At 39.7% G+C, this 27907-nt stretch overlaps 1 protein-coding gene across 1 annotated transcript in view; it reads right to left on the reverse strand.

Annotated features, from left to right (window-relative positions):
• LOC136866814 (inactive dipeptidyl peptidase 10) overlaps positions 1-21716 on the reverse strand; it is a 1081356-nt gene extending 1059640 nt beyond the window's left edge. The window contains exon 1 of the mRNA XM_067143919.2: positions 21489-21716. Coding sequence (XP_067000020.2) covers positions 21489-21716 — 228 coding nt within the window. The remainder of the gene's footprint in view (positions 1-21488) is intronic.
• Between the last annotated feature and the right edge of the window lie 6191 nt (positions 21717-27907).

Genomic DNA, 27907 nt, shown 5'->3' on the forward strand with positions numbered 1-27907 from the left:
CGTGGTTGTTCCTTGGTTAGAAAGCAAGAGAGGCGTCAATCGGTCATTCTGCGGGCTATGGGCGGAATACCGTTGGAGGTTATAACCGTCTTGAAATAGCTTGAGTAATAATACTATTAGTCTTCCTCTTATCTGTTTATCTAAGAATCCCTGCACTAAATTTCTCCTCTGTTACCACTTTCTTATATCCATAACTCACACCAGCATAATTTATTGAGTGGCATTTGATTTTCCAGTACATTCACTTGGTATTCACATATTTGTTGTCATCCGGCTGTCCTCAGTTATAAACCCATTTTCTATTAATTTCAACTTTCTTAACTGTATTATCTTCTACGTTAATTACTCCGTATGTATGCGAGTGATAATCCCGAAAGCTGGACACTCTTCCCTTCTAGGAATTATTCTAAGCTATGCAAATGTATAAGTTTTGGCCCCGGAAAACATGGAAATATGGATGCGATTTTAATGACGGTGCAGACCTTCGTTCGGGATAATTGGTGGCTAATCGGTAAGTCTTATCACAAATCATAAAGCACAATCGCCTTTCATTTTGGAGGGATCTACAACTTTGGTCCTACGAATTTTTGTCGTATTTCTATCCATTATACGTTAAATAGAGCTGTATTAATTTAATTTAATTTTGTACTTTTACACGCATATGTTATCATTTGGCACACCTATAAGAAAGGTAGATTCATGACATTCAGCAGGCACATTGACGTGGCCAGTGGCCATGTGATAGCCAAATTTTATGATTCTACCTGCCACATAAGTACCAAAAATTAAATGTAGTATGTGAAAACTGTACAAAATTTCACCCCATTCAATGACTCTTAACTCAATCTAACCCATGAATATAAGAGATACGAGAAGATGTCATAGGTCTAACCATGTAGAATACCAAAAGGGGCGTCTGATGGTGAAGTCCGTTTGTAGTTATGTCGTATAGTTTCAAAACAGCAACTCTTGAAATAAAGGTCTCTACTTTTACAGTGTTTCTGGACATTGACTGTTTTGGCGAAATGTCCGTACAGTTATCAGTTTCAGGTGTAATAATGACCATCTGCATATTTTTAACTTTGGTGTCTGTCTGTATCATATCTTGGAAACTATTGGATATATTTCCACCAAACTTGATATTTAGAATCCACCTGTCATGGGGTAGGTTTTAGGGCAAGTATTGTTTCTAAATCCCTGAGGTGACTGGGGGTTTATACGAAACCGTGATTTTGCACATCCACAAAAATACACAAACCTAAAGGAAATCTACCTACCTTAATGGAAATTAATTACGAAACCTTTTTCCTCATGTGCATCATTTCGATACTAGGATTAATAAGGGAGATATCATTAACGAACCGTTTTCTGGTACAAGTCCCACCGGACTTAACTCAAGAGCGGGTGCGTGTAAAGCGTATTTCTTACAACTTGAAAACTACTGATGATATTTGAACCAAACTTTATATTTAGCATTCACCTGTCCAAGGGATGGATTTAAATGTCATTAACATTTCATGTTCCATGAATGGACTGGCGGTTTATACGAAACCGAAATGGTGTTTTTACTCTTCCACAATATATACAGTACAAGACAAGCCTGACTGGAAATCGACCTAACTTGATGGAAATCCATTTCTAAAACGTTTCTTTCATGTGCATTTTTCGACAGGAGGATTAATAAGAGAGATATCATGAACGGTCGGTTTTGCAGGCTAAGTCCAGCGGACATACCTAGCGGATACACCTAGAGCAGATTCCTTATCTATCTATAAAATTTAAAATCTTATCGACTGTGTGCCTGCACGTTGACTATTTTGGCGAAATTTTGGTACAGCTACCCGTTTAAGGGATAATAATTACCATCTGCGTTTTTTTTTGGTTTAGTTTCCTGAAAGTCCAAATTTTTACTCTCCTCGCCCAAAATTCAGATTGCGGCATAATCTGCCAGAGGAACAAGTTAATTGAAATTTGGCAAAATTATACGTTTTAGTCCGTAACGAACGGAAAACTTCCAAGATCTTTAAATTTTTCACGTTTTATCCCCGAAGAATATCAAAATATGGAGACAATTTTAATGATGGTGCACACCTTGGGGAAGTCTTATCACCTAACGAATGGCTCAATCTCCGTACAATTTGGAGTGATCTACAACATTGGTCTTATGACTTTTTGTTGTACCTGTATCCCTTTTACGTTTGATTTTTCTCCATTTCTCGATGTTAAGTAGATTTGGGCTTTTCACATGCATAATTCATACCTTAAGTCACTTCTAGGAAAGATAGAATCATAAAACTCTACACGAAAATTTGCCCACCCAGTAGCCATATGTGAGCCAAATGCTATGTATGTAGCTGTCGCATTATCCGAAGAGGAATGCAATGTGACATAATCTTACACAAATTTTACCCTATTCAACATTTCTAACTAAATCTGACTCATGATTAGATGAGATATCATAGGACCCGCCAGTTAGGCCGCTAAATCCGGCGTCTTATGGTACAATCCTTCGTCGATATGACGTACCGTTTAGCAGCAGTTAATCTGTAAATGAAGGTCAGCAATATTGTAAACAAGCATATACTTTCGTATGTCAGATATATATATTCACTGATATCAATTTGTAGCGATCGAGACAGGGTGTGTCTGCTATTGTAATCAGATCTCCCTACACCGACTTTGACTGGCAGTAGGAATGGGGTCCTTCACCAACTCCTGTGTAACTGGCATTAGTAACGGAGGCCTACCATTGCAATGAATAATTCACTTCTAGATTTGACTTGCAGAAGGCAAGGGAGCATGCGGTTTTGTTTAAAACTCCGCTACCCGATTGTGTTGGGTTGTAGGCAAGGGTGGCCGCCATTATAAACAAATTTACCCATCTAAAATGTGACTGGCATTAGGCATACTGGCCTGCTATTTTGATGGAAACTCACCAGATTGGTGTGACTGGCGGTAAGCTGCGTGCCAGTAGGGAAAGAGGGCTCTCATTTTAATGGTAACTGCGCAACTCAATTTCGACTGGTAGTAGGGAAGTTTCCTGCCTTTATAATAAAAGCTCATCAACTGTAATGTCTCAAAGTAGGATAGGAGCCTGCCATTGTAACGAAAACTCCCCAAATCGATTGTGACCGCGCAGTAGGTAATAGGGCCTGCAATTATAATGTAAACTTCCTAACTCGATTGTGAATGGCGAAACAATAAACAGTTACACACCGCGAATAAGTGAGCCCGCCGTTATCGTCACAAATCAGTAACAAACACTTTACATTAGAAACAACGTATGGGGTGCTTCCGATGCTGGATGCAATTTTAAAACAATATTATTTACTGGATGTACAATATGTACTTCGATATTCGAATACAATGTAGAATACCGTAACGAAGCACGGGTACATTTGCCAGTGACAATATAAACATCATGTGTCAGTGACCCTAACAGCAATTTCATTTGAATGATGGGCTATAACAGACGTCATGACGTATTTGCTTTAGGGAGCCGGTGTTACTTGCTCCGCTCTGGAGGCTGTCAGGCACGTGACAAGAGAGCTGCGGACAGGCGGGTTGCATACCGTGGCGGTACTGCACTTGCCACTCGGAAATGTTGCCATATGAACAACAGCAATGAAATACATACCGGTACGTACAAAATGATCTCTGAGGATTTATAGTGTTGAGTAGGGTAATATGAAATGTACACACATCCTCAAATGTGTTATTTTTAAGTTTTACTAGTAACGCTACGTTTTCCCAGTCTTCATATTTATCATACTTGTTGGATTGACATAAGGAACAACGGCCCTGCATATTAAATTTGTTAATGTGATTCAATATTTTATTACATATTAAACATTTTGTGTGCTATTTTATTGAAGTATCAAGTACTCTTCCTCCAAAGAAGGTTTGAAAGTTGTTGACGTCGATGGCCTACGCTGTGCTGAACTGTCTTCCATAGTAAATGCAACATTTACCGACTAGGCTTGAACGTCGTGTGGTGTCAGGATAAAGGCCGGAACCCACCCGTCACCTCACGTATCACGCGTATCGTGTCGCAGTCTAACCTGTCTAGAAATATGTGCTATACCTTTGCGCCACTGACCTTCGGTGCGTACTACGTCATGCACTTCCCCTACTTGCTCGCTAAGCTGCACTCGTTCCTGAAGTGCGGGGAGCAAACTGGCTCCTAAGGCATTTCACTCTCGATTGACGATGCCTGGGCTATAACAAAGAACTATTGCCCATAAGTGATTAAACACCAAAAATAATATGTATATGTAATTTGTGACTTTGTTCCAACTTAACAAATTATAGGTTACCTTCTTATTTCGTTTCACCCTCTTGGGGGTACATTGAATCAATCATTTCTCTATATGTTATTCTCTTCTTAGTGCCCAGTATTATGGGATATTATTATTATTATTATTATTATTATTATTATTATTATTATTTCAAGAGTGGTTTAACGTCGCACTAACACATCGGATATTTTCAGTGATAAAAAAATGGGTAACAGCTGGAATTGGGAAGTCATCGTCCGTGGCCTTAATCGAAGTACACCCCGGTGTGAAAATGGGAAACCAAGGATAACTGTCTTCAGAGCTGCCGGCCGTGGGATTCAAACCCATCATCTCTCGAATGCAAACTCACAGCTACGCGACCCTAACCGCATGTCCAAGTTGCTCGGTTATATTACAGTATTATTTTTACCCTGCATGTGTTTCGACTTCACGATTTTATAACGAATATTCTGGCAAAGCTCGAATGCAGTCTGATATTATGTCATAGGCAAAACAGCTGTACGGTTTAAAATTTTCACACCAGGAAATTGTTGGGGGTGCTGTACCATTATTACAGGTACGCCTGCTAACTTCCTACGCTTCCCTTAATCGCTGAAAACCTTCCGTGTGTTAGTGTGACGTTAAATCACTCTAAGAACATAATTAATGCCAGAACACCAATTACAGTTACAAAAAGTTATCATAGAAACCACACTTAAAAAGAGGACTTCAAGCAGTTTATTTCCTTCTTCCCTTCTTTTCTTCCTTCCTCTCTTTCTTTTTTTTTTATTTCTTAATCTGTTTACCATCCAGGGTTGGCTTTTCTCTCAGATTCAGCGAGGGATTCAATCTCTACCGCTTCAAGGGCAGTGTCCTGGAGTGTGAGATTTTCGGTCGGGGATACAACTGGGAAGGAGTACCATGACCTTTCGGAAGTGGCCCCACCTGCTATGTTGAACAGGGGCCTTGTCGGGGGATGGAAATAATGGAAAGGATAGACAAGGAAGAGGGAAGGAAGCGGTCGTGGCCTTAAGTTAGACACACGCATGCACAGAAATGGTGTCTCGACGTAAACAAACAACCCTGCTCCATTCCAATACTGAAAAGGAGGGGAATGAGTGAAGGGGTAGTGCCGAAGGCACAATGGCCCACCACCACGTTTAACGCTTTGCTGCTAGTAGACAGACAGCTACAAGACTTTGTTGTGACAAATGGGCACAGTGGTTGATGTATTGAAGTACAGTATTAGGTAACCTAATCTGATAACCTACTCTACAGTATCAAAAAGTAAAGGATGTTTTATCCGAAATGTACTTGATACTAGTTAGGAATAATTTGTAGCTGCGTTATATCGGGTCATAATTTGAAAACAGCATTTACTAGTTTGTAACTTTGTTCTGGTCTTTACTGAAGTAATATCATAATTTACCACCTCGCAAATAGAATTACGATAAATTCTATAGGTAGATAAGGGTTATTCTGCCCGAATGCAGGTCCGAACCTCCGCAGAGGTGTTTCTGAGCCGGAATTTACGTGCGGTAGGATGGCCAGTTCCTTTCCGCTCCTCCATTCCCTTAACCCCCACCAACAGCGCGTGGCAACCCATCCAACTCCTGACCACGCCCAATGTTGATTAACTTCGGAGATCTCACTGGATCCGGTGTTACAACACGGCTACGGCGTTGGCATAAATTCTATAAATAGAAAATTAATATGATAAAATAAGTTGATGTCTGAAGTATTATAACTGTGCAAACATTTCTGAAAGTAGATTTTACTTCTTGAACAATAAGGAAATAAATGTGAAATGTATTATTATTTTATGTTAAATTATACAACAAAAATGCGATTATTGCAACTTCTCAACATAAGTAATTATTATAAAATTTAACATTTTTTACAGGAATGTCTTATCAAAAATATGAAGCTATCACGTCTTTCTAGAAGATATATAAATACAATAAACGTACGATGAAATAATAAACATGATGCACTGTCCAAAGTTACATAATTTCAAGAAAAGAGAAATGGAAATTAACACAACATTAATTGTGAACTGGCTATTCAATAACTAAAGAGTTATGTCAAATACTGACTTTACAATAAGTGTAAGTGCCGAGTTCCTCCTCCCTTCCAGAAAATCTATAATCAGTCCATGCCCCATTCCTGTTTCTCACTTGCTCTAGCCACTTCCGAATGGAATCTATGATATGTTGGAAGAAGTCTGGTTCATTCCTCACATTCGCCCAGTGCATTACCAGGGCCACTCTCGTCCTCTCCTGACCTGGAACTCACGTGTTAACCATTCTTGCCCAAATAAGTTCTATTATGTTTTCGACAGCCGATTTGGGAGACCAGTCAAGCACCTGAACGTCAGCATGCTGTTCGAAGGAAGCTTCCGTTACATGTGCAGTATGAACAGAGCAGTTATCTTGCACAAATCGTATAACGAGAACTTCTACGGAGTAGATAGCTCGAGCACTTGGAAGAACAGAACCTTCTAAAACGTCACCATATACACAAGCAATCATATGTGGAGTGACCACTATCAACTCTCCTGCACCGGCACCTCTTATCCACCCCAATAAGCCACAAAGTGACGCGACCCGACTGATTAGTTACCTGGACAAAGGAATCTTCATAACGCTTTCTAGGTGGACGCCAGCACTTCAGCTGTTTACCTGGATCGGAGCAAAATACCCTTTCATCCAACCAGATTGTAATTTCCCATTCCTGTATTCTATGGAGAACGCCTAATACTATCTTGTAGTGCAGAGCCTACGGGAAGTTCTTTGTCGATAGCAAGAAGTCTCCCCTTTTTTGCAGCTCGACGACTGTGAACACCTGCAGCATGGAACCGGCGACTCACGGTAGTCCGGCTTGCTGGCAGTTCCAATGAGGCAATCGCGTTGTCAATAGTCACAAAAAGAATTGTCCATAGTTTGAACGATTCCAGCATCCTGTTCCGGAGTAGTTCTTCTAGAAGCCTTGTTATGTGTCCTATGATGTACCATTCCTTCTTCACCTCGTTCTTGAAATATTTCTACCCATCTCCGAACTTTCTTAAGACTGCGTGGTATTGCTTGAGCTATCACTTGGGAGCCGCGGGTGGGAGTGGAGGAGAATGTGAACCTCCCACTTACTAACATACGGACTTGATTCACTTTTCATAAATTAGGAGCCATCTTAGAGTGTTGCAGTATAACGTAATGTAGACCGCCAAGGAATCCAGACACGGTGCCTTCAGCACTACCCGTTCTATTTCTTCCCCTCCTTTTCGGTACTTGGAGCGGCCTTCAACACTACTCTTTCACTCCCTCCCCTTCTTTTTGGTATTGGAGTGGAGCAGTGTTGATTGTTTATGTCAGAACACCATTTATATGCACGCGTGTACCATCTCAGCATTTACCTGGAGGAGAAGTGGGAAACGACAGAAAATCACGGAATACCACTTCGAGGACGGCTGAGTTGGGAATCGAAACCCCTCTACTCAGTTGACCTCCCGAGGCTGAGTAGACCTCGTTCCATTGCTCATACAACTTTTTAAATTTTGAGGCAGAGTCGGGAATGGAACCCTGAGCTCTGGGGGTGGCAGCTAATCACACTAACCACTACACCACAGAGACGGACCAAGCAGTTTATACTCACAATAATAAACAGGCTTGTGTTCCAAGATGTCTGTAGTCCACTTAAACATAATAATAATAATAATAATAATAATAATAATAATAATAATAATAATAATAATAATAATAATAATAATAATAATAATAATAATAATAATGCTATTAATTTTACGTCCTGGTAACTACTTTTACAAATCATCCGACACGAGGCTGATGTATTTGTGCTCCTGCAAATACCACCGGACTGAGCTGCGATCCAACACGCCAGCATGCGCTCAGAAAGGCAGTGATCTATCGTCTGAGCCACTTAGCCCAGCAGTCTCGATATAGTAACCCTAGCAGTTTCTAGAATATCCTCACGGATATTCAATTTCACCTTCAAACACTCGCATGGTACAAAGAGACATGCACGGCCATGCAGGTCGGGACTTATGAGACACAGCATAAGCAACTTGAACATTTCAAAAGCTCTGGCGTATTTATTGAGGGTGTACTCATAATACGCCAAACAATCTCCAATTCAGAACAATCAATAGCATGATTACCGTGGCCTGCGCTTCAATGACCACAACCAATATGGCCAGTAATTGTAGGTTATTGTCATGGGGCCCAGGACCGTAGTATAATTTAAAATGTTCCTCGAATCAAAGGGAAATAAAAATCATGTTGATGCTAGTCTTAGAGTTCTTTCCTGAATTAACATTTTTGAGAGAATATAATTGCAAGGAACTCAGATATTCGAATGGACCGTTGGTAAGAAGAATTAATCACGTTGAAAAGCTTTAATACCTATAGACGTATTTTTGATAGACCGATATGCCTTTGCTTTGCTTATCATTGTTTATTGATTAATTAAGCGTAACGAAAGGCTCCTTTACTTCGGGTCACGATGCATAAATACCAAATAAAACGTTGGTGTGAGTCGCTCCGAGGATAGAGAACTGGCCTCCTGATCTTAAGCTGGCGGGTTCGATCCCAGTCCGCCCGAGGGTAAAGTTGCTCAGATACATCGGCCTTGTGCCGGTAGATCTACCAGTACGTATAGAACCTGTACGGGGCAAACGTCTGGTACCTCGGAGTCTACAAAGACCCTAAGAGTAGTTAGTTGGACCTTAAAATTTAATTAATTAATTAATTAATTAATTAATTTATTTATTTATTTATTTCTTCTTCTTCTTAGTTTAGGCCTACGATGGACCACGTGGTTCTTAACTCTGGTGAGCTCTTTTCTTCCTCTTAGCCCAGTATTCCTTCATTCTAGCGCTATGGATGTTTTTTCTTTCTTGAGTCCATTTCACTCTTACTCCTGGACGCAGTGATTTAGTTGTTAGTGACTGGAGAGAGTCAGATATCTTGACTAACTTTCTGAATTTATCTCGGTTGTAAATGTCAATGTGATCAATGTTTAGGTATTGTAGGTCTTTCCGCACTAAATTCGTCCATTTGTATTCAACACGTTCCATATCACTCTTATTAGTATCATTGGTAGGTGCATGGAAGTTAACAATCGTGTAGGCTTTGTTGAGACTTCTGAAGGCTATAGTGGACGTTCTCCCATTTGGTGATGAGAAGGAGATAATAGAGTTGATCATTTTGTTGTTGAATAGGAAGCCTGTACCCAGGTGAGGCATATTCTTCAGCACTCTCTGACCTGGCTGTCCCTTGTAGATCCTGAAGCCTTGTGACTCAAAAGGTTCTTCGTCCGTAAATCTTGTCTCCTGTAAAGCCGTTATAAGGATGTTGTGTTTTGTTAGGACGTCCAACGTATGTTTCAGTTTTCCCGTTTGTAGGAGGGAATTAATGTTTATTGTTGCCAGATAGTTGATGTGTTTCTTCCTCTTACATTTATTTATTTATTTACTTATTTATTTATTTATTTATTTATTTATTTATTTATTTATGACGTACCATCAACATCCTCAGACATGTGGATTCTGTCTATAGAAAATATTCTGAATTGCCGTGAAAATGTGTAATGCAAGGTGATTGTTGAATTATGTGCTGAGAATTTCAATTCCGTTTAAAATTAATAACAAACATCACCATCATCACTAAATATATTTTCAACCATCCTCGGACTATTAGTTGTGGAATATTTGATAGTACTCTTTGTTATATCTGACATTCCTTAGTGGAGTGTATATAATCTATCTGTTCTTTTTACAAATGAAACATTAACTTAATGTTTACCTAACTTTATAGCCGCAAAATGAAAGACAAATGCCAGGAATATAACACAAATAAATAATTAAATAATTCAATGCAGGTCTTTGATACGTTCCAATATTTGTCCTGTTAGTTTTATAATATTCACTAGAGCTTCCTTTGCTAAGTCTAGGAGCGTAACGATAGGCTCCTTTATTCAGGTCACGGTGTATCAATATCAAATAATACGTTGGTCTGAGTAGATCCGAGGATGGAGCACTGGCCTTCTGATGTCAAGAAGCTGGCGGGTTCGATTCCTGTCAGACCGAGAGTATTTGAAGTTGCTCAGATACGTCAGCCTTGTATCGGTAGATTTACTGGTACGGAAAAGAACCTCTGCGGGACAAAATTTTGGTATCTCAGAGTCTCTTAAAACCGTAAGAGCAGTCAGTGGGGAACTTAAAATCGAACGTTAAAGATATAACTTCACGATAGGACTGGGAAGTTACAACAGTGGGTAATCTATGCTTTGGATAGTACATTAATTATCCAAAGCATGAATACTCTCAAGGTTTCCTGCTTTCATTCAGGTTTATAACAAAATTCCCCCTGTGGATGAGCGCGGTAGAATAACACTCACGGTATCCCCTGGCAGTCGAAAGAGGCGACTAAACGGGGCCCTATGAGCTCTGAACTTTGGAGCGTGGGTTGAAGACCACGGAGCCCTTATCTGAGTCCTGGTATTGCTTCCACCTACTTGTGCCAGGCTCCTCACTTTCATCTATCCTATTCGACCTCCCTTGGTCAACTCTTGTTCTTTTCTGACCCAGAGGCTATTAGGTTTGTGCAGGCTAGCGAGTATTTCATTTTCACGCACTTCGTGGCCTTTGTCTTCTTTTGGCCAATATCTTCATTTTTCGAAGTGTCGGATCCCTTCCGTTTATTCCCTCTTAGTGTTATATAAAGGATGGTTGCCTAGTTGTACTTCCTCCTAAAACAATAATCACCACAACAATCACCTTGTAACGAATTACTACATAATATACTGAATATATAATTATATAGGACACTAATCTGGACGTTGCCGGGCTGAGTGGCTCGGACAGTTGAGGCGCTGGTCTTCTGAAACTTAGAGTGTTCGATCCTGGCTCAGTCCGGTGATATTTAAAGGCGCTCATCTACGTCAGCCTCATGTCGGTAGATTTACTGGCACGTAAAAGAAATCCTGCGGGATAAAATTCCGGCACATCGGCTTCTCCAGAAACCGTCAGATCTTGGTAGTGGGAGTTAAAATCAATATTATTATTATTATTATTATTATTAATCTGGAAAATTCATTCATACAACGTCCTGATTGATGGGTGATTGTGGCGTGGTTTTAATCGTGAAAGTCAGTATTTTTGGATTGGGGACTGGGTGTTTGTGTTGTTCCCAAAATTCCTTTAGTTCACGTAAAACACACAACAATATCCAGCACCACATTAGCATAAATTTTCATCACACAGAATAATCTGCACATGAAATAATAATAATAATAATAATAATAATAATAATAATAATAATAATAATAATAATAATATAGAAAATAATAGCCGAGAGGAGTGGCGCGCTACGATTAGGTAGTGAAGCTGGGTTTGAAATTGGCCGTCGGCTGTTCAGAGAATAGTTTCCTGTGGTTTTCTATTTTCACTTTCAGGTAAATGCCGAGACAGTTCTATTAATAGGCCATAGACGATTCTTTCCATATTTTTACTCAGTTTCATTCACCATTATTCTTTTCACCCTCATTAAATCCTTAACTGAGGTTAGCATCATGATGGGCATCCGGACTTAGAAACATGGCCTAGGCTATCGTTTAATCTCACCTCATCCCCGACACCGTATCAGAAAACGAGACTATGGAGTAGACAAACATACGTTACAGAAAATCATAAAATAACTGTGTCTATATGTTTATGGGAGAGATTCCATGTTTTATACAACATGTACCGAAATTGTCTTCCAATACTAGTAACGAAGACTAGAAAAATCACAACGATATTCTATTATTAAATTAAATCAAATCCCTCATTTCCTATGAAAGCGGTATGGGTCATGTTGGCAAGAAAACAAAGTTATATATTTTAATTTGTGAGCCTTTTCACAAGATTCTTCATATGTCCCATCCTTTATGCTTTCTAAACCTGAAGGCAACATTATCATGAGCAACAAATTGGAAGCAAAATATGGCGACATGAATCAGTCGATGCAATTAGGGTGCATTAAAGAAAAAAAACTACTAATTGCATTTTTAAATATCCTACGCTAAGAGCAATGCTGTTCACGTCATATTTAATTAAGACCACACAGATGATGCTCAAAACTTCCTCGATCTATCTGAAGACATGCCTGAGCTCAGCGCACAAAACACTGTGTAGCTTGATGATGAGATTCAGTAAAAGACCGTTCTAACTGCCATTAAAGGATACATAAGCTTACATATCATGAACACAGTATGAGTGATTAATGTCTGGACTATCTGTATGTGTTGATTCTTTTGTTTTTTGTTGATATTACTCTAATCATTTATTCAGTGAGTATAGAATATCATCCTACCGAGCAAGTGGCTGTGCGGTTTGCGTCACGTGGCTTTAAGATTCCATTCTGGAGATAGAGGGTTTGAACCCCATTGTCGGCAGTCCTGAAGATGGTTTTCTGTGGTTTTCCCACTTTCACACGAGACAAACTCTGGGACTGTGTGATAGGGAAGTGTTAGGAATGGGAAGGAAGCGGCCGTGGCCTTAATTAAGGTACAGCCACAGCATTTGCCTGGTGTGAAAATGGGAAACCAAGAGTGGGTTTCGAACTCACTATCTCCCGAATGTAGGCTCACAGCTGCGGACCCCTAACCGCACAGACAACTCGCTCGGTATGCGATATGTCTGTGTCAGTGCGACATAAAGAAAAATTGTACACGAAACCAAAAGAACAATTGGTTCTTAAGGCAATTGAAATGAACATACCAATCATTTGCAGCCAGAGGAGAAAGTGGCACGAACCTCGGCGTAGTTGTTTTACAGTCTTAGAAGTTTCTAGAACATATCTAATTATAGTAAGGACACAGCCTTGAAATAATGGAAAACGGATGTATCGATAATATATATAAATATAAAACAAACGTAACTTAGTAGAATCGAGTGAAGGCCGATGATGTAGAAAATATCCTATTATGAAATGAAATCTTGGCAAGTAGAATGTCGTTATAGGGTTCAAATTCGGCTTAGTCCGCTGGTGCCATAACGCTAGCCTCATACCAGTAGGTATGTTAAAGAACTTCCGCGGTACAAACTTCTGGAATCGCGGCGTTTTCTAAAATCATAAAAAATATTTAGTCGAACGTAAAGCCAACACATCCGAAGAACAGTATGAGGACAGGAATCATTTGGTGAAATTAGGGTACATTACAAAACATACGAAATAATTTTACTGAAACTAAATTTGATCAGTTCAGATTCAGAGAGAAAAATGTACGAGCAAGCAACCTAGTAGTTCTACGTGACTGATGGACAAATAACCTCCTGTTTTACGTAGAATCTGTACCACAAAGACGTTCGTTTATAAATTTTCACATACATTGCCCGTAATTCGAACATCAGCCATCTTGATGAGAAGCCAGCAACATTACCAGTACATAAAAAAAACCAGCAGGGCACGATCAAGTTGCAAGAAGGTACGAACGAAAATAGGCCTAAATGGAAGGGTTGAATTGTGCGAATTTGGGAAATATGGTGTGATGGGGATTAAAAATAAAAATTTGATAAGGGGAAGAAATATGTTGATAAAATATATCTCAAGACATCTAGAACTCGTTAAATTAGTTCTGTGGGATGCGAGTTGTTCGATGAAACCAAGCTATGAACATGACAAACAGACTGGAGCTTAGTTTATGTTGGCTACAGTATTTATGAAAAGAACAAGAGGCTAATACTGAATAAAGAAGCATAAAAGACTGTGTCAAACTGATGTACGTACTAATGACACAACCGTAGTAGACTAAGCGTCGATGATAGCTACCTATACAAAGATATTGGTGATATTAAGGAGGAACACTTTTAATGTATGTAGTTTAATTCATTATGTCCCACGACAGTTAATACGTGAGTAAAAATCAATCAGAACAGATCAAGAAGAGCTGCAGCTCTTAGAGTTGTGGGTATTTCTGGGAAGGTACAACGTAGGTCCTTTTAATAACATATTATAGAATTCCTGTTTGAAAAACTTTTAATAATAATAATAATAATAATAATAATAATAATAATAATAATCATAATAATAATAATAATAATAATAATAATAATAATAATCATAATAATAATAATAACAATAATAATAATAATAATATAATGTGTGTGTATCATATGTCCCACTGAATAATTTTATGGTTGTCGCAGACGCCCAGATGACAGACTTCGTCTCGCAGGAGCTGTTTTACGAGCTTGTAAGGGGGCACTTTTAAATACCACTGGACTAACTGGGATTGAACTCGCCTACTTGGACTGAGAAAGCCAGCGTTCCCTGACCTCATACGCTCAACCTGGTGATAAATATTTGTAGTGCGATATGGATGTCGTGCTGCTTCTGTAAATGACGACAAACAGAATCGGAAACTGTCATGTTTCTGAGCAAACAGTACCTTTCAATCCCATCATGAAGTGAAATAGTGTCTGGAGACTAAACTCAGACACATGACACCCCGCGATCCTCTTTATAGACAGAACATGTAATCCACAAATTGAAATTACTGTAATTGAAATGATTTAAATTATTAATTAATTACGTATGACCTCAGGAAATAAAGTCCAGGATCGGCCTAGTCAGAAATGCATTCAATAAAATGAAGAGAGTGTTCTGTGATATTACGTCTTCTCCACCTTGTTCTATGGAGTTGAGACCTGGGCCATCAAGAAAAGAGAAATGGACAGATACGAGGCATTTGAGTTACGGACGTACAGAAGGATACTGCGGTTCTGTTGGCCAGGCAAGGTCACAAACGATGAGGTAATGAGACGAATGGGAAAGAGAAAGAAAATATTCAATAGTGTGAAAATCAGAATCTCCGTCATGTGATGTGAGGAGATATAATATGCTGTACCAGGCCATTCAAGCGAAGATACAAGGCAAAAGAGAATCAGGAAGAAGACGCATTTCTTGGAGTGATAATCTGAAAACTTGGTTCAACTATTGGACAATTGAGCTGTTCCGCGCTGCATAATCTAAAGCAGGAATCTCTATTATGGTAGCCGACCTTCTGAGAGGAGATGACACTTGAAGAAGTAGGTGGCCACCGGAGAGATCTGATGTACGACTTTCCTGTAGGCAACCGGCTCGTTTATGAGGGAAGTGTCCTACCTGGACTGAATTCAAATGTTGAAGACGGCACATACACACAGCCCCCGAGCCAAGGGAAATAACTAAAGACGATAATAATCCAGACCTGCCCGAGGATCGAACCTGGAGCAAATTTAGTCATGGATCCGGATATTTAAAGCATGTAAAATCGTTCCTTCGTAATCTGTTTACCCTCCAGGGTCGGTTTTACCCTCGGACTCAGCGAAGGGTCCCACCTCTACCGCCTCAAGCGTAGTGTCCTGGAGATTCAGACTATGGGTCTGGGGATACAACTGGGGAGGATGACCAGTACCTCGCCCAGGCGGCCTCACCTGCTATGCTGAACAGGGGCCTCTTGGGGGGATGGAAAGATTGGAAGGGATAGACAAAGAAGAAGGAAGGAAGCGGACGTGGCCTTAAGTTAGGTACCATCCCGGCATTTGCCTGGAGGAGAAGTGGGAAACCATGGAAAACCACTTCCAGGATGGTTGAAGAGGGAATCGAACCCTTCTCTACTCAGTTGACCTCCCGAGGCTGAGTAGACACCGTTCCAGCCCTCGTAGCACTTTTCAAATTTCGTGGCAGAGCCGGGAATTGAACCTGGGCCTCCGGGGGTGGCAGCTAATCACACTAACCACTACACCACAGAGGAGGACGCATGTAAAACAATGAGGTATAATAATACTTCATGTTTGTTTCCAGCACAGAGAGAGTTGTATCATCGAAGCCTCAAAATATTACGATATTCGATATTTTATCGAACGGACCGTTCGATGCAAAGTGTAGTTCATTTATAAAATGTACCTAACATTTCTACACATCATTTAATAATAATAATAATAATAATAATAATAATAATAATAATAATAATAATGGGCGTGATTAGCTCAGTGGCTTATCTGTTGGCTTCCCAACCAGAAGGCTGGGGTTCGAATCCCGGTCGGTCCTAGGTCGAGATTTTCATCTCAAGAATCACGTGGTGTCAGGAAGGGCATCCAGTCTTAAACCCCCGGCCAAAACCAAAATGAGCCTGGGAGGCTCCACTGACTCCAGAAATACCTGAGATAAGCTGAAGAAAGTTTTGTTTTGTTCGACTCATTGCCTAAATGGACAGCGCTGAGTCTTTCGGTTCAAAGGGTCCCGGGTTCGATTTCCGGCCGGAACGGAGACTTTAATCGCGTGTGATTAATTCTTCCGGCTCGAGGACTCTGTTTTTATGTCTGTCTCAGCACTTTCATCTACATATTCAGACAACGCACTACACTACCAACCACCGCAGAAACACGCAATAGTGATTACATCCCTGCATACAAGTTTGGCGTCAGGAAGGGCATCCGACCGTAAAAAGGTCCAAGTCCACATGCGCTACGCAGTTTGCACCCACGAACACACAAATGTGGGGAAAGTGGTAGATAATAATAATAATAATAATAATAATAATAATAATATGTATTATTATGCTTACTGCACTTGTTTCATAAGAGTAATGATATTGATTGTTACTGAGAAAAACCAGATTATCATGTTCTTTTATTTTAATTGTCTTGATATTGAAAAACGATCAGAGCTTTAATATTACGTGAAAAATGGGATTGCGGCCCTTTCCCTGCTGTGGTGTTTGTGAAAAGCATTATTACGGAAGTTTAGTGTGGGTTGATATGCATTAAAAGGGAGAAGAAGACATCTGTAATCTAATCTCGCAGAACACAACTATCCTCTAGCTGTTTTCGAGAATATATTATGGTTATTTAACAAGTTGCTCTACGTTGCGTCGACACAGATTCGTCTTGTGGCGCTGATGGGACAGGAAAGGGCTAGGAGTGGAAAGGAAGCGGCCGTGGCCTTAAGGTACAGCCCCAACATTTGACTGGTGTGAAAATGGGGAACCGCGGAAAACCATCTTCAGGGCTGCCGTCATTGGGTTTCGAACGCACTTTCTCCCGAATACCGAATACTGGCCACATTTAAGCGATTAACGCTATCGAGCTCGGTCATATATTATTATTATCATTAGTACTATTCTTCTTCTTATTATTATTATGCCCGGCTCCATGGTTAAATGGTTAGCGTTCTGGCCTTTGATCCAGTGTGTCCCGGGTTCGATTCCCGGGTAGGTCAGGGATTTTAACTTTCAATGGTTAATTCCAATGGATCGGGGCTCTGTGTGTGTGCCATCTTCACCATTAGAAATCATCATAGGTAGGGCCCTATCCTCATAGACGCGCAGGTCACCTATAGGCTACGGTGTCAACTCTGAAGACCTGAACCAGACATCTTCGGAGGCCACACGCCATTATTATTAATATTATTACCTGATTTAAAAATGAAAATAGATTATATGTGCGTGGTTTTACACTGGCTAGAAATGGGAGAAGTAATGGATATTTATTGTAAAGCAATTACGAAAGTTCTTCGAAGTAAGGAACTTTTAGTTACCGTTTCCTGTAGGCGACTAAATCAGCATATCATATCGTATTGACGAAATAATTGGAGATGCATTTCTTTAATTCGCTAATCTCGGATACAATTTCCAGAGCAGTATTAAGTTCTGTGTTGCAGTGCAGTGGAATCGCGGAAAGAAGTGAGTTAGACGACCACTGGATGATATACATAAGAGAATGATGGAATAGTATCTAATATATACACTATTGCCGTACCCTGATCCCACTTTCCAGGAATTGTATGCAGAAAATATATTATGATCAACCGAGCAAGTTGTTTACGCGGTTCGAGTCGTGTTAGCTTGCATACGAGAGATGGTGAATTCGAATCACACTGTCTGAAGGCTTGATGGTTTTCCGTGGTTTCCTATTTTCACACCAGGCAAATCCTCGAGCTGCATCTAAACTAAGGCCATGACCACTATTTCTCAGCCCTAGCACTGACCTATCCAAGTCTCCGCCAAACCTCTCTGAGTCGGTGCGATGTAAAGCTAACAGAAAAATATTTATAGCAAGAACTTTTGACATTAGAATGGTGGTATTTAGTAAAATAATAGGCCTATGAAATTAAAATGCAGTAAATATATTATGAGCAACCGAGTGAGTTGGCTACGCGGTTCGAGGCCTTTATCTATTAGTTTGAATGCTAGAGATGATGAGTTCAAACCACACTGTCAGAAGAGTTGTTAGTTTTCCGTGCTTTCCTATTTTCACACCAGCAAATGCTGGGGCTACATCTTAATTAATGTCACGGTCACTATTTCCCAGTCCGACCTCTGACCTATCCAATAGTCATCGCCAAACCTCTCTGAGTCGGTGCGATATACTTAGTAAAAACCAATATAAATATACACCAGTAACTTTTGACGTTAGAATGGTGACAAGCTGTAAAATTAAAATTGAAGTATTATTGTAATTAAATTCTCTTTACCTGGAAACGCAATTGTGTTGTATGAATTTACTTTCTTTTACTGTCGTCTCTCAACATGATACGGTATACTCTCCTAGAATATACTGCTATAATAAAGATAAATGTCACATGGCCCTGAGGTTCACTCAGCCTACACCAAAAACGAGTACCAGGTTAATTCGTGGGGGCAAAGGTGGCTGGGCGTTGAGCTAACCACTCTATCCCATCAAGCACGGAGGTTACGGATAGTGGAAGCCTTTACCTTCCACCCCTCCAAGGGCCTTCACGGCCTGTACGGAGATGACTTTGCTTTTTTAAATATACATATAAAGATAAAAGTAGTACTTATGTATACGAGATATTACGTCTATAAATGTCATGGCATGTAGCTTATGAGTGTACACTAAGATATCACATAATTTTTGTTCGTAACAATGCCTAAGAGTAAGAAATGTCAATCAGCATATCACACAGAGAAGAAAATTTTGACAGTTTGTTAGGGTTACGGCACTTCCTTAACGTCAAATACAATAGTTCGTTTTACGATTCGTTTATAACATTTTTAATACAAGTACTCATTTATGCGTCTGGGGGGAGAATATCGAAATAATAAGAATTTCACTGTATGCTCCTTATGACCTCCTTCCGAATTTAACGAAATGTTTATTATGATTATGTAGTAGACTCAAAAATACCCAGCAAACATCACAGTTCTTCTTCTTTTCTACCGCATTTTCTCCACACGTGTGAGGTCGTAGGTGCGAACTGTGTCGAACAGGTGGATTTGACCTTGTTTTACGGCCGGATGCCCTTCCTCACGCCAACCCTGTACGGAGGGATGTAATCACTATTGCGTGTTTCTGTGGTGGTTGGTAGTGTAGTGTATTGTCTGAATATGAAGAAGAAAGTGTTGGGACAAACACAAACATCCAGTCCCCAGGAAAGAAGAATTAATCAGAGGCGGATAAAATCCTCGACCCGGCCGGGAATCGAACCCGGGATCCTCTGAACCGAAGCCAATCAGTCGGACCCAGCAAACCTTATACTGTAGTTATTCCTTATTAATTCATTTATATTTAGAAAACTATCACCTAACACTTTTCACATATTAGGTAAGCAGACACCGGCAGGGTAAATTTTTAATACAGTTCCGTTTGAGTGTTTTATTTATAATTCAAATAATCAGCTGTATTTCTACTTCTGTTTACACTGCTCGTGTATTTGCTTTTGTTTGGTATTTATTGAATGTAGCACTAACTCGTTCAGGTTTCAGGTAAATTGGTCATACTAATCATATTGAGAATTATTATCGTATTTTCCTTCATTGTAATATATTTGCAATAAAAACCCTGTCAGCATAAAAATGGATCATTTTCGCAACAGTTTGTTCTAAGCAGAATTGGGTTAGATCCGTCCTTAAAGAGGAGGATCACGGGTTTATACGCTATGTAAGTTATTTTAATGCCATATTTCATTCGAACGTGTGAGAAGAAAGATTTTTTATCTCGTCCGAATATGTTAAAGGTCATACTAATTAAAAACTCCAGTGAAATATCTACTAGTATATATTCGCTTAAAGAGAATGGTACAGTATTTAACAGTAACGGGGCTTCATTTCTGAGAAAGTGTACACGCTAAAATATTGTACTACAGACACGAAAATAACACAGACTAACAGAAAAATCTTACACAAGGTAACTTCGCAGGGACGATGACACGATAAATTATATTTATTGATTTAACGTTCTAAAATTTATTCCAAAGATTATTGCGGGTAACATTGTTAATTTCCTGATTTTTTAGACACCACTACATCAATTGGATCATAACTAAAACTCGTATGCTATCTTATTACACGGCAACGTGTCCATCCTAATGTATAAAATACTGGCGTGCATTGTATGCAAAATGTATTAAAATATTTTTCATTCGAATATAATCATTGAAAACTTGAAAATCGAATTTAATTAAGTAAGGCCGCGGCCTCTTCCTTTCCACTCCTCTAACCATTTCCTATTTCATCGTCGCCATAAGACCTATCTGTATCGGTGTGGCGTAAAACAAATTGTAATAGAAAGGAAAAGAAGAATTAGGAAAATCAACGTTGACATTTAGAAGCATGTACTTTCTACGATGAATACACTAAAATTATTATTATTATTATTATTATTATTATTAGTATTATTATTATTGATGGATACTAGATCTATTCCTAACAAAAATTATGTTAATAGAATTTTTGGCAGTTTTGTTTGAATTTTTCTATTAGGTACATATTGGAACTGACAATACACATGCTTTTAAAGAAAATAATGATTCATGAAACAGTGTATATATTAATTGTTTATATACACGTTACGAACTTATAAAATGCTGGACGGATAAAATCTAATGTGTATAGTAGGTAAATTATGTGCTTTGCAATTGTTTAAATTACATAACTATTGAAAAAATTACTGAAGCCAATGGTTTACATAACAACGCGCGCTGCTCTGCGGAATAACGGACCCGCCCCCTTATGATAGATGGACTGCATGCAACATAATATCATCTAATCGAAGCCCGTATGCCACGAAAAAAATAATTCCTTAGTTAGCTGGTACATTACTTGACATTACATACAAAGCAGTTAGTTGTGTGCTCTGCCTAACTATTAAACATTTATGAAGCGGTTCAGGTTCGACTACCAGCGACAACATCTAAACATCCATCCACAACGTACCTCTTTACCCGGAAGTATAGTGACTACACGTTTGATGGATGTTCGCTTTGCTTGCGATTGTTGGGGTCGTTTGAGGGCTGGAGCGTGAGGCAGTTGAGGAGGCGGCTGAGATGACGAGGTTGTACTCAGCTGATCCTGCTGCTGATCATCTTCTTGAGATTGCTCCTCATCTTCTTCGTCTTTTTTCTTCTCTTCCTTGATCTGTTCTACTTCCTTTTTTGGAGTCATTATAACGTCGAAACATACATAAAATATAACATTAACTAGGCTTTTTATATACACATCTAAAAATACCTCATCGACTGCGTTTATTAACCAAAATATGTCTAATAACCTTGTCTTATAAAATTATACTTCGTTACTTCAAAACACTCTAATAGGAAATATAGAAAAAATATGTTTAATTTTTCTGTTTTTCAAGAACGGCTACATCATTACTCCAAAATTATTTAAAAAACTTTTTGAAAGTATATTAATTTAATGATTCAATTCTTAATAATTTCAGTTTCAAAATATCAACCGATGGAACTATACAATAAATTCCAATTTATCTTCCTTCTGGTTGTCGGACAGTAATTAAAAGTATTGTTGTATTCGATGCTTCATGTTAATGCGGCAGATTACAGCGACACTGGTAATCCTAGTGATAGGTTCTGGGAATTGTTACTTCGAAGACCTTTTTAACCTTGCACCGTTGCGAAAGTTCCATACGTGTTCACTGCAGCTAAGCCTCCCGCACACTGAAGCCTGCGCTCGTCGGCAACCCGCCAAGCCTCTGTGAGAGACACACACACAGCGACGGAGAAAGCCGAGCACACTCGAAAACAATCAACCCCAAACAATCACACTGTGTTCCTTGCAGGACATTTCCGAGCTGTGTTGTAAATACAGTAAACGAGATTTCATACCATTTTATTCCATATCTCGAGCAAGGTAGCTAGATTGTTGTTCTTATGCAGGGTAGGTCAGGGCGTTAACGCACCAGGGAGTTGAGAACTTACGGTCGTGGGAGACAAACGAGTCCAGTACTATCGTCGACCAACCGTCATACGAACATCCCTCTTCCTTTTCGTTTCCGGATTATAATTTAAAATACTGTGTTGTATTCGATGCTTCATGTTAATGCGACTTCTTATAGCGACACTGAGGACCCGACTTACAGGTTATAAGAAGAAAAATACCACCACGTTATTATTTTCAAGCCCATGGCCATTTTCCTCTAAATACTAATAAAAATTAACTTCTACAGTATGCACATCAAGGAATTTCGCAGAGAACCAGGTTTGCCGGACATAAGTCACACTTTTTCTTCCGTTTTTCACACAATTGTGGGGTCAAGGGTCCTAACTATGTCGGGCACGTTCATTTGGCCCTGTTTTATGGCCAGATGCCCTTCTTGACGCCAACGCTATATGGAGGAATGTAATCACCATTATTTGTTCCTAAGGTAGTGAGTAGTGCAGTGTGTAGTCTTAATATGAAGATGGAAGTGTTGGGACAATCACAAAAACCCAGTCCCCGAGCCTGAAGAATTAATCAGATGCGATTAAAATTCCCTAATCCGGAGGGAATAGAACCCAGAACCCTCTGAACTGAAGGCTTCGACACTGACCATTCAGCCGAGGATATGCCACAACAGAGAAAGAAAATGGACGGTAGATCTTTGTATCACAATTGTTCCTCTGCATAATATAACAACAATCACAAAATCATTAAAATAACAATAATGTATTTTTAGTAGGACTGCCAACGATGAAACATCACAGCAAAGTACTCGCTCCATTTCCTTCAATCAGTGCACGTGTATTATGACATAATTATAACATAAATTTTATGTTATAGCAGGCTGACATAGAGAATTATTTTAAGATTCGAGATACGAATTCTGGAGCTCTCACGGTCCTCTCGTTTATTTACATGGTTACTAAAACTAAGCAGTGAAAAGGTATATTAATCCAAATTCCAAGGCACTTTTTCCAACTTAGACCGAAGAAATGTTCTATTGATACATACAAGGGCAGCAAATACCACACCTACCACACACAGTCAAAAATTGTGTACTATAGTCGTCGGAAAAACTTCAAGGCGTTAGTGTGACGATAAATAGTTAACATTTTTTTAAGTGTATAAATATATAGTGAACAGGGATTTTTATTTACATAACCCGAACACTGAAATCATTCTTGATACCTGTTCAATATAGTAACAACTATTGACGCCGGAATAGGAAACGTCTAGGACTGTGTAGCTATACCGTGGCCTTAGTTCAGATACAGACCAAGCTTTTCTCTGATATGAATGTAGGAAACCATGAAAAATAATCTTCAGGACTGTCAATGGTGGTATTTTGAATCGGTAAGCGTCATGTAATGGGTAGCTCTAATGACAATATTGGGTGGAGTGTCTGGAGTAGCATTGGAACCGTTACACCAATTCTTATGCAGCCAGTCCCCATGTTAATGGTGAATGGTGTGAAAATATCGCTCATAGGGTCGCTTGGTGTGTGCATTTAAGTGGGCTTGGAAGACTGTTACATAATCAAACCAGCCTTCGGGGTGAATACCCAACATACATATATACATGTAAGGAAGTATGATCAGAACACGATGTTGATCGTGCTCTGAATTTAGTTCTTTACATATCGGTTCCAATGCTACTCCAAGCGAGAAAAGCTCGGTCTGTATCAGAATTAAGGCCACGGTTAATAGCTACACAAATACACACCGGGCTCGATAGCTGTAGTCGTTTAAGTGCAGCCAGTATCCAGTATTCGAGAGATACTGGTTTCAAACCCCACTAACGGCAGCCCTGAAGATGGTTTTCCGTGGTTTTACCACAGTAGGCTTATTCGCGGCCGCATTCTTCCAACTCCTAGCCCTTTCCTGTCCCATCGTCGCCACAAGACCGCTCTGTGTCGGTGCGACTTAAAACAACTTATAAAAAAATAGCTACATAGTCCTAAACATTTCCTACAACTGCCTGAATAGTTATCTCTATATTGAACAGGTATCAAGAATGATTTCAGTGTTTTTAGGAATTGTAAATAATAATCCCCGTTCACTATATATGTATACTTTTAGCAAAAATGTTGTTAACTATTTAACGTCAACGAATTACTTACGATACTACACAAAGAAAACATCATAGAAATTTTGTCCGGATCCTTGGCTGAATGGTTAGCTTGGTTGCCTTCATTTCGGGTTCGATTCCCGGCCGGGTCATAGACTTTAACCATGATGGTTAATTTTCCTGGTTTGAGAGCTGCATGTGTGTACTGTCTCCAGCATCCCTGTAGCTCAGATACCACACCCAACACTGTCCTCCACCACATCACGAATTTTCCTATAAACGGCAGACGACGTCCACCCTGGTCGGAGGGTCTGCATAACAAGAGACACGAAACTTTTATACAGAACTCTATCAGTCCAATACGTCTACTATTAATTAATTTACAAGATTAAATTCAGATTACAAGCCATATTCTCCCTGTTGACCGAAATTTTGTAAGTGGTAAATAAATTTAAGACATTATCTGGACTAATGTGGATGAAACCTAGTTGTACGTCAAGATGCCCTTCCCGATTCCAACTTTATGTGAAGGGAGGTATTCAAATTTCGTGTTTCTGTGGTGGATAGTGGGTAGTCTGACATTTTGTATGGAAATGAAGATGTGTGTGAAGACGATCACAAATACCCAGTCCTCAAACTAGATGAATTAACCTAACATATTTAAAACCATAGATCTGACACGGATTCGAACCCAGGATGAACGCCACTACGCTGACCGTTCAGAAAGGGAGCCAGACAAATTTAAGAATTAAGAATTTTTTTTCTTAATCCGTTTACCCTCCAGGGTTGTCCTTCCCCTCGGACTCAGTATTTTTAACATGTTAAGCATTGTCCCATTTTCGACTTACTATCTTATAAGCGAGAACATACTGTAATGATTCACCAACACTCAGGTTGCTGTGAGGAAATTCCCTACTGAAGGACTGATACAGGGAGACAGCCTTCAAGTAACTGGTGAAACCTACGTGCTAGTATTCTGATGCTGAAACATTAAATTACGTTTACCGTATGAGTCTGGTGTGTTAACATCGGAAAAGATAAAGCAGGGTCTAAATAGAACTCAAATATAATTTTGATTTAGGGTTACCAGATGGTTGCGAGTGTAAAGGCGGTCAAATGAGTTTTAAAAATCAGACACAAGAATGGCGTATTAAAACCGTTTAATTTTAGACTTCTCAGATTCAAAACAACGCTATTGGTGTAACACTCTGCTTCCTTGACAGTGCTAAGCAATTGTTGATCACCTGTTTTTCTTCCCCAATATACAGTACACTATTACATTAATGCTTAAATCTGCTCAAACTGTTCAAATATTCAAACTGACGCATCAAGTAAACAACTGCTCAAAATGTAGCCTAATTACTTACTTTCATATTTCTGTATAACCCATAGTCCCATTTCCGAATACGGAAACGGGGATGAAATGAAATGAAATTTATACGGTATGTTTCTACGGCCGGATGCCCTTCCTTATGTCAACCTCACTTGAGGAGCTAATGGAGATGAAATGTATTATGGTGAATGAAATTGGGTAAAGAGGTCGGAGGAATCGGCTGTGGTCTATGAATAGCAACTGTCGCGGCATTTCCCTGACAGTGAAAATACGAAACCATAGAAAACCATTCTCAGGACAGCTGAGGATGGGGTTCGAACCCACGCGTCTCCCGAATCCATGGCCTTATTCCATAGCCGTAGCGCGTTACCACGCGCGGCCACTCAGCCTACTTTCACATATAAAAATAAATGATGATTTTGTCTGTACGCTCGGATTAGATGTAGGCCTACAAAATTCCAAAATTTAACTTATGTTCAGATTAAAATAATTTTAAGTAATAATTCTACAACAATAATGCGAAAAGGTACCATTCTTATCGCCAGCCAAAACTGCGTGCCTTATTCATTAATAGGCGGCTCAACTGTTTTGAAGTGAGTCTGTCTTGTCACCTCGCACCAGCTTCAAAATAGGGGGTCAAGTGACCCACGGTCGTCATAGATACGCACGGGTAACCGCATTCGGTCTTCAATTGAAGATCTTGTTGCCCTTTTGGCATTAGTCAATTTCCAGACCGTAAGACATCGTCGTAGGACACTTTCCAACTTCGAAATCTTATTCGTACCTTCCTGTAATCCTTGTTATTCATCCATCCAACTCATTCCGTTTTCCCTTTCAATTCCTTTTAAATTCAAGCCCGTCCTCATAAACTTAAGATTAGATTTCTCAGCTTCAGTTTTTAAGTATTCGATGAGGTCGATCACTTTGGGGCGTGGTTTTCCAGTCCGACTGTTCAGTTTATGATTCCATCCTTCTACTGAATTATTCGTTCTATGACGTCACTGGTAACAGTTCCATAATTCAGGAGGCACTTGAGGATTTTGGGCCACAAGGTAGTCAAGCAATTCGGTGAGCTTTTCTTCCTATGATGCTTGCCCGTGGATATATATTGTAGCCAGTCTTCAACATTTTTCAGGCTTGAGAAGAGCAAGGGCAGCACACATTCATACACAGTCTGACGTCTTCATTTTCCTTGCAGTAACAAGCGAGCCTCCGCGGCTCAGTCGGCAGCGCGTCGGCCTCTCACAGCTGGATACTGTGGTTCAAATCACGGGCACTCCATGTGAGGTTTGTGCTGAACAGAGCGGAGGAGGAACAGGTTTTTCTCCGGGTACTCCGGTTTTCCCTGTCATCTTTCATTCCAGCAACGCTCTCCATTCTCATTTCATAACATCTATCAGTCATTAATAAATCACTTTGTGAGTGGCGACCCCATCGTACTAATAGCCCAAACGTGATTCATTCATTACATCCCTGACCCGGTCAATGGCTGGAAAACATGTTGTAGGTTTCCATTTTCAAAGTAGTAATACCAAGATGGTAAACCCTCCTCCACTGCGTAAAATGGAAGGAAAATAATGGAAAGCAAACACACCCACGGATATTAACTGATGAGATAGATAGTCGATATTTCAAAATCAGCGTATACCATCTCAGGCTGACAATCACGTAATTCTCGTAGAAGCAATCGTAGCATCCGTAAATAAGTTTCTTTATGTCAGGAGAAGAGCAAAGACGACTGGTGCAACGTTTGATTCGTCTTCTGTGAGTCCAAGGTCAATATGTATGAAACAGATCTTATTAAATTGACTACTGCATCTGTTGAATGTCCCATCAATAAAGAAAGACCTTTCTCTTCTCAAATACTCCTTTCCTTTGCCTCCTCTGAATACGAACAACACATCTTTTGCACCATTATCGACCAGGAGAAAAATCTCCCCGTCAGTCATTTTTAGGATTTACCAACGAAGAACAACCTCCTCGGAACCCCTTAGCTCTTTTTGTGCCCCTTGAGCAT

Source organism: Anabrus simplex, chromosome 3 (assembly GCF_040414725.1).
Source record: "Anabrus simplex isolate iqAnaSimp1 chromosome 3, ASM4041472v1, whole genome shotgun sequence".
In the NCBI taxonomy this organism is placed as follows: domain Eukaryota; kingdom Metazoa; phylum Arthropoda; class Insecta; order Orthoptera; family Tettigoniidae; genus Anabrus; species Anabrus simplex.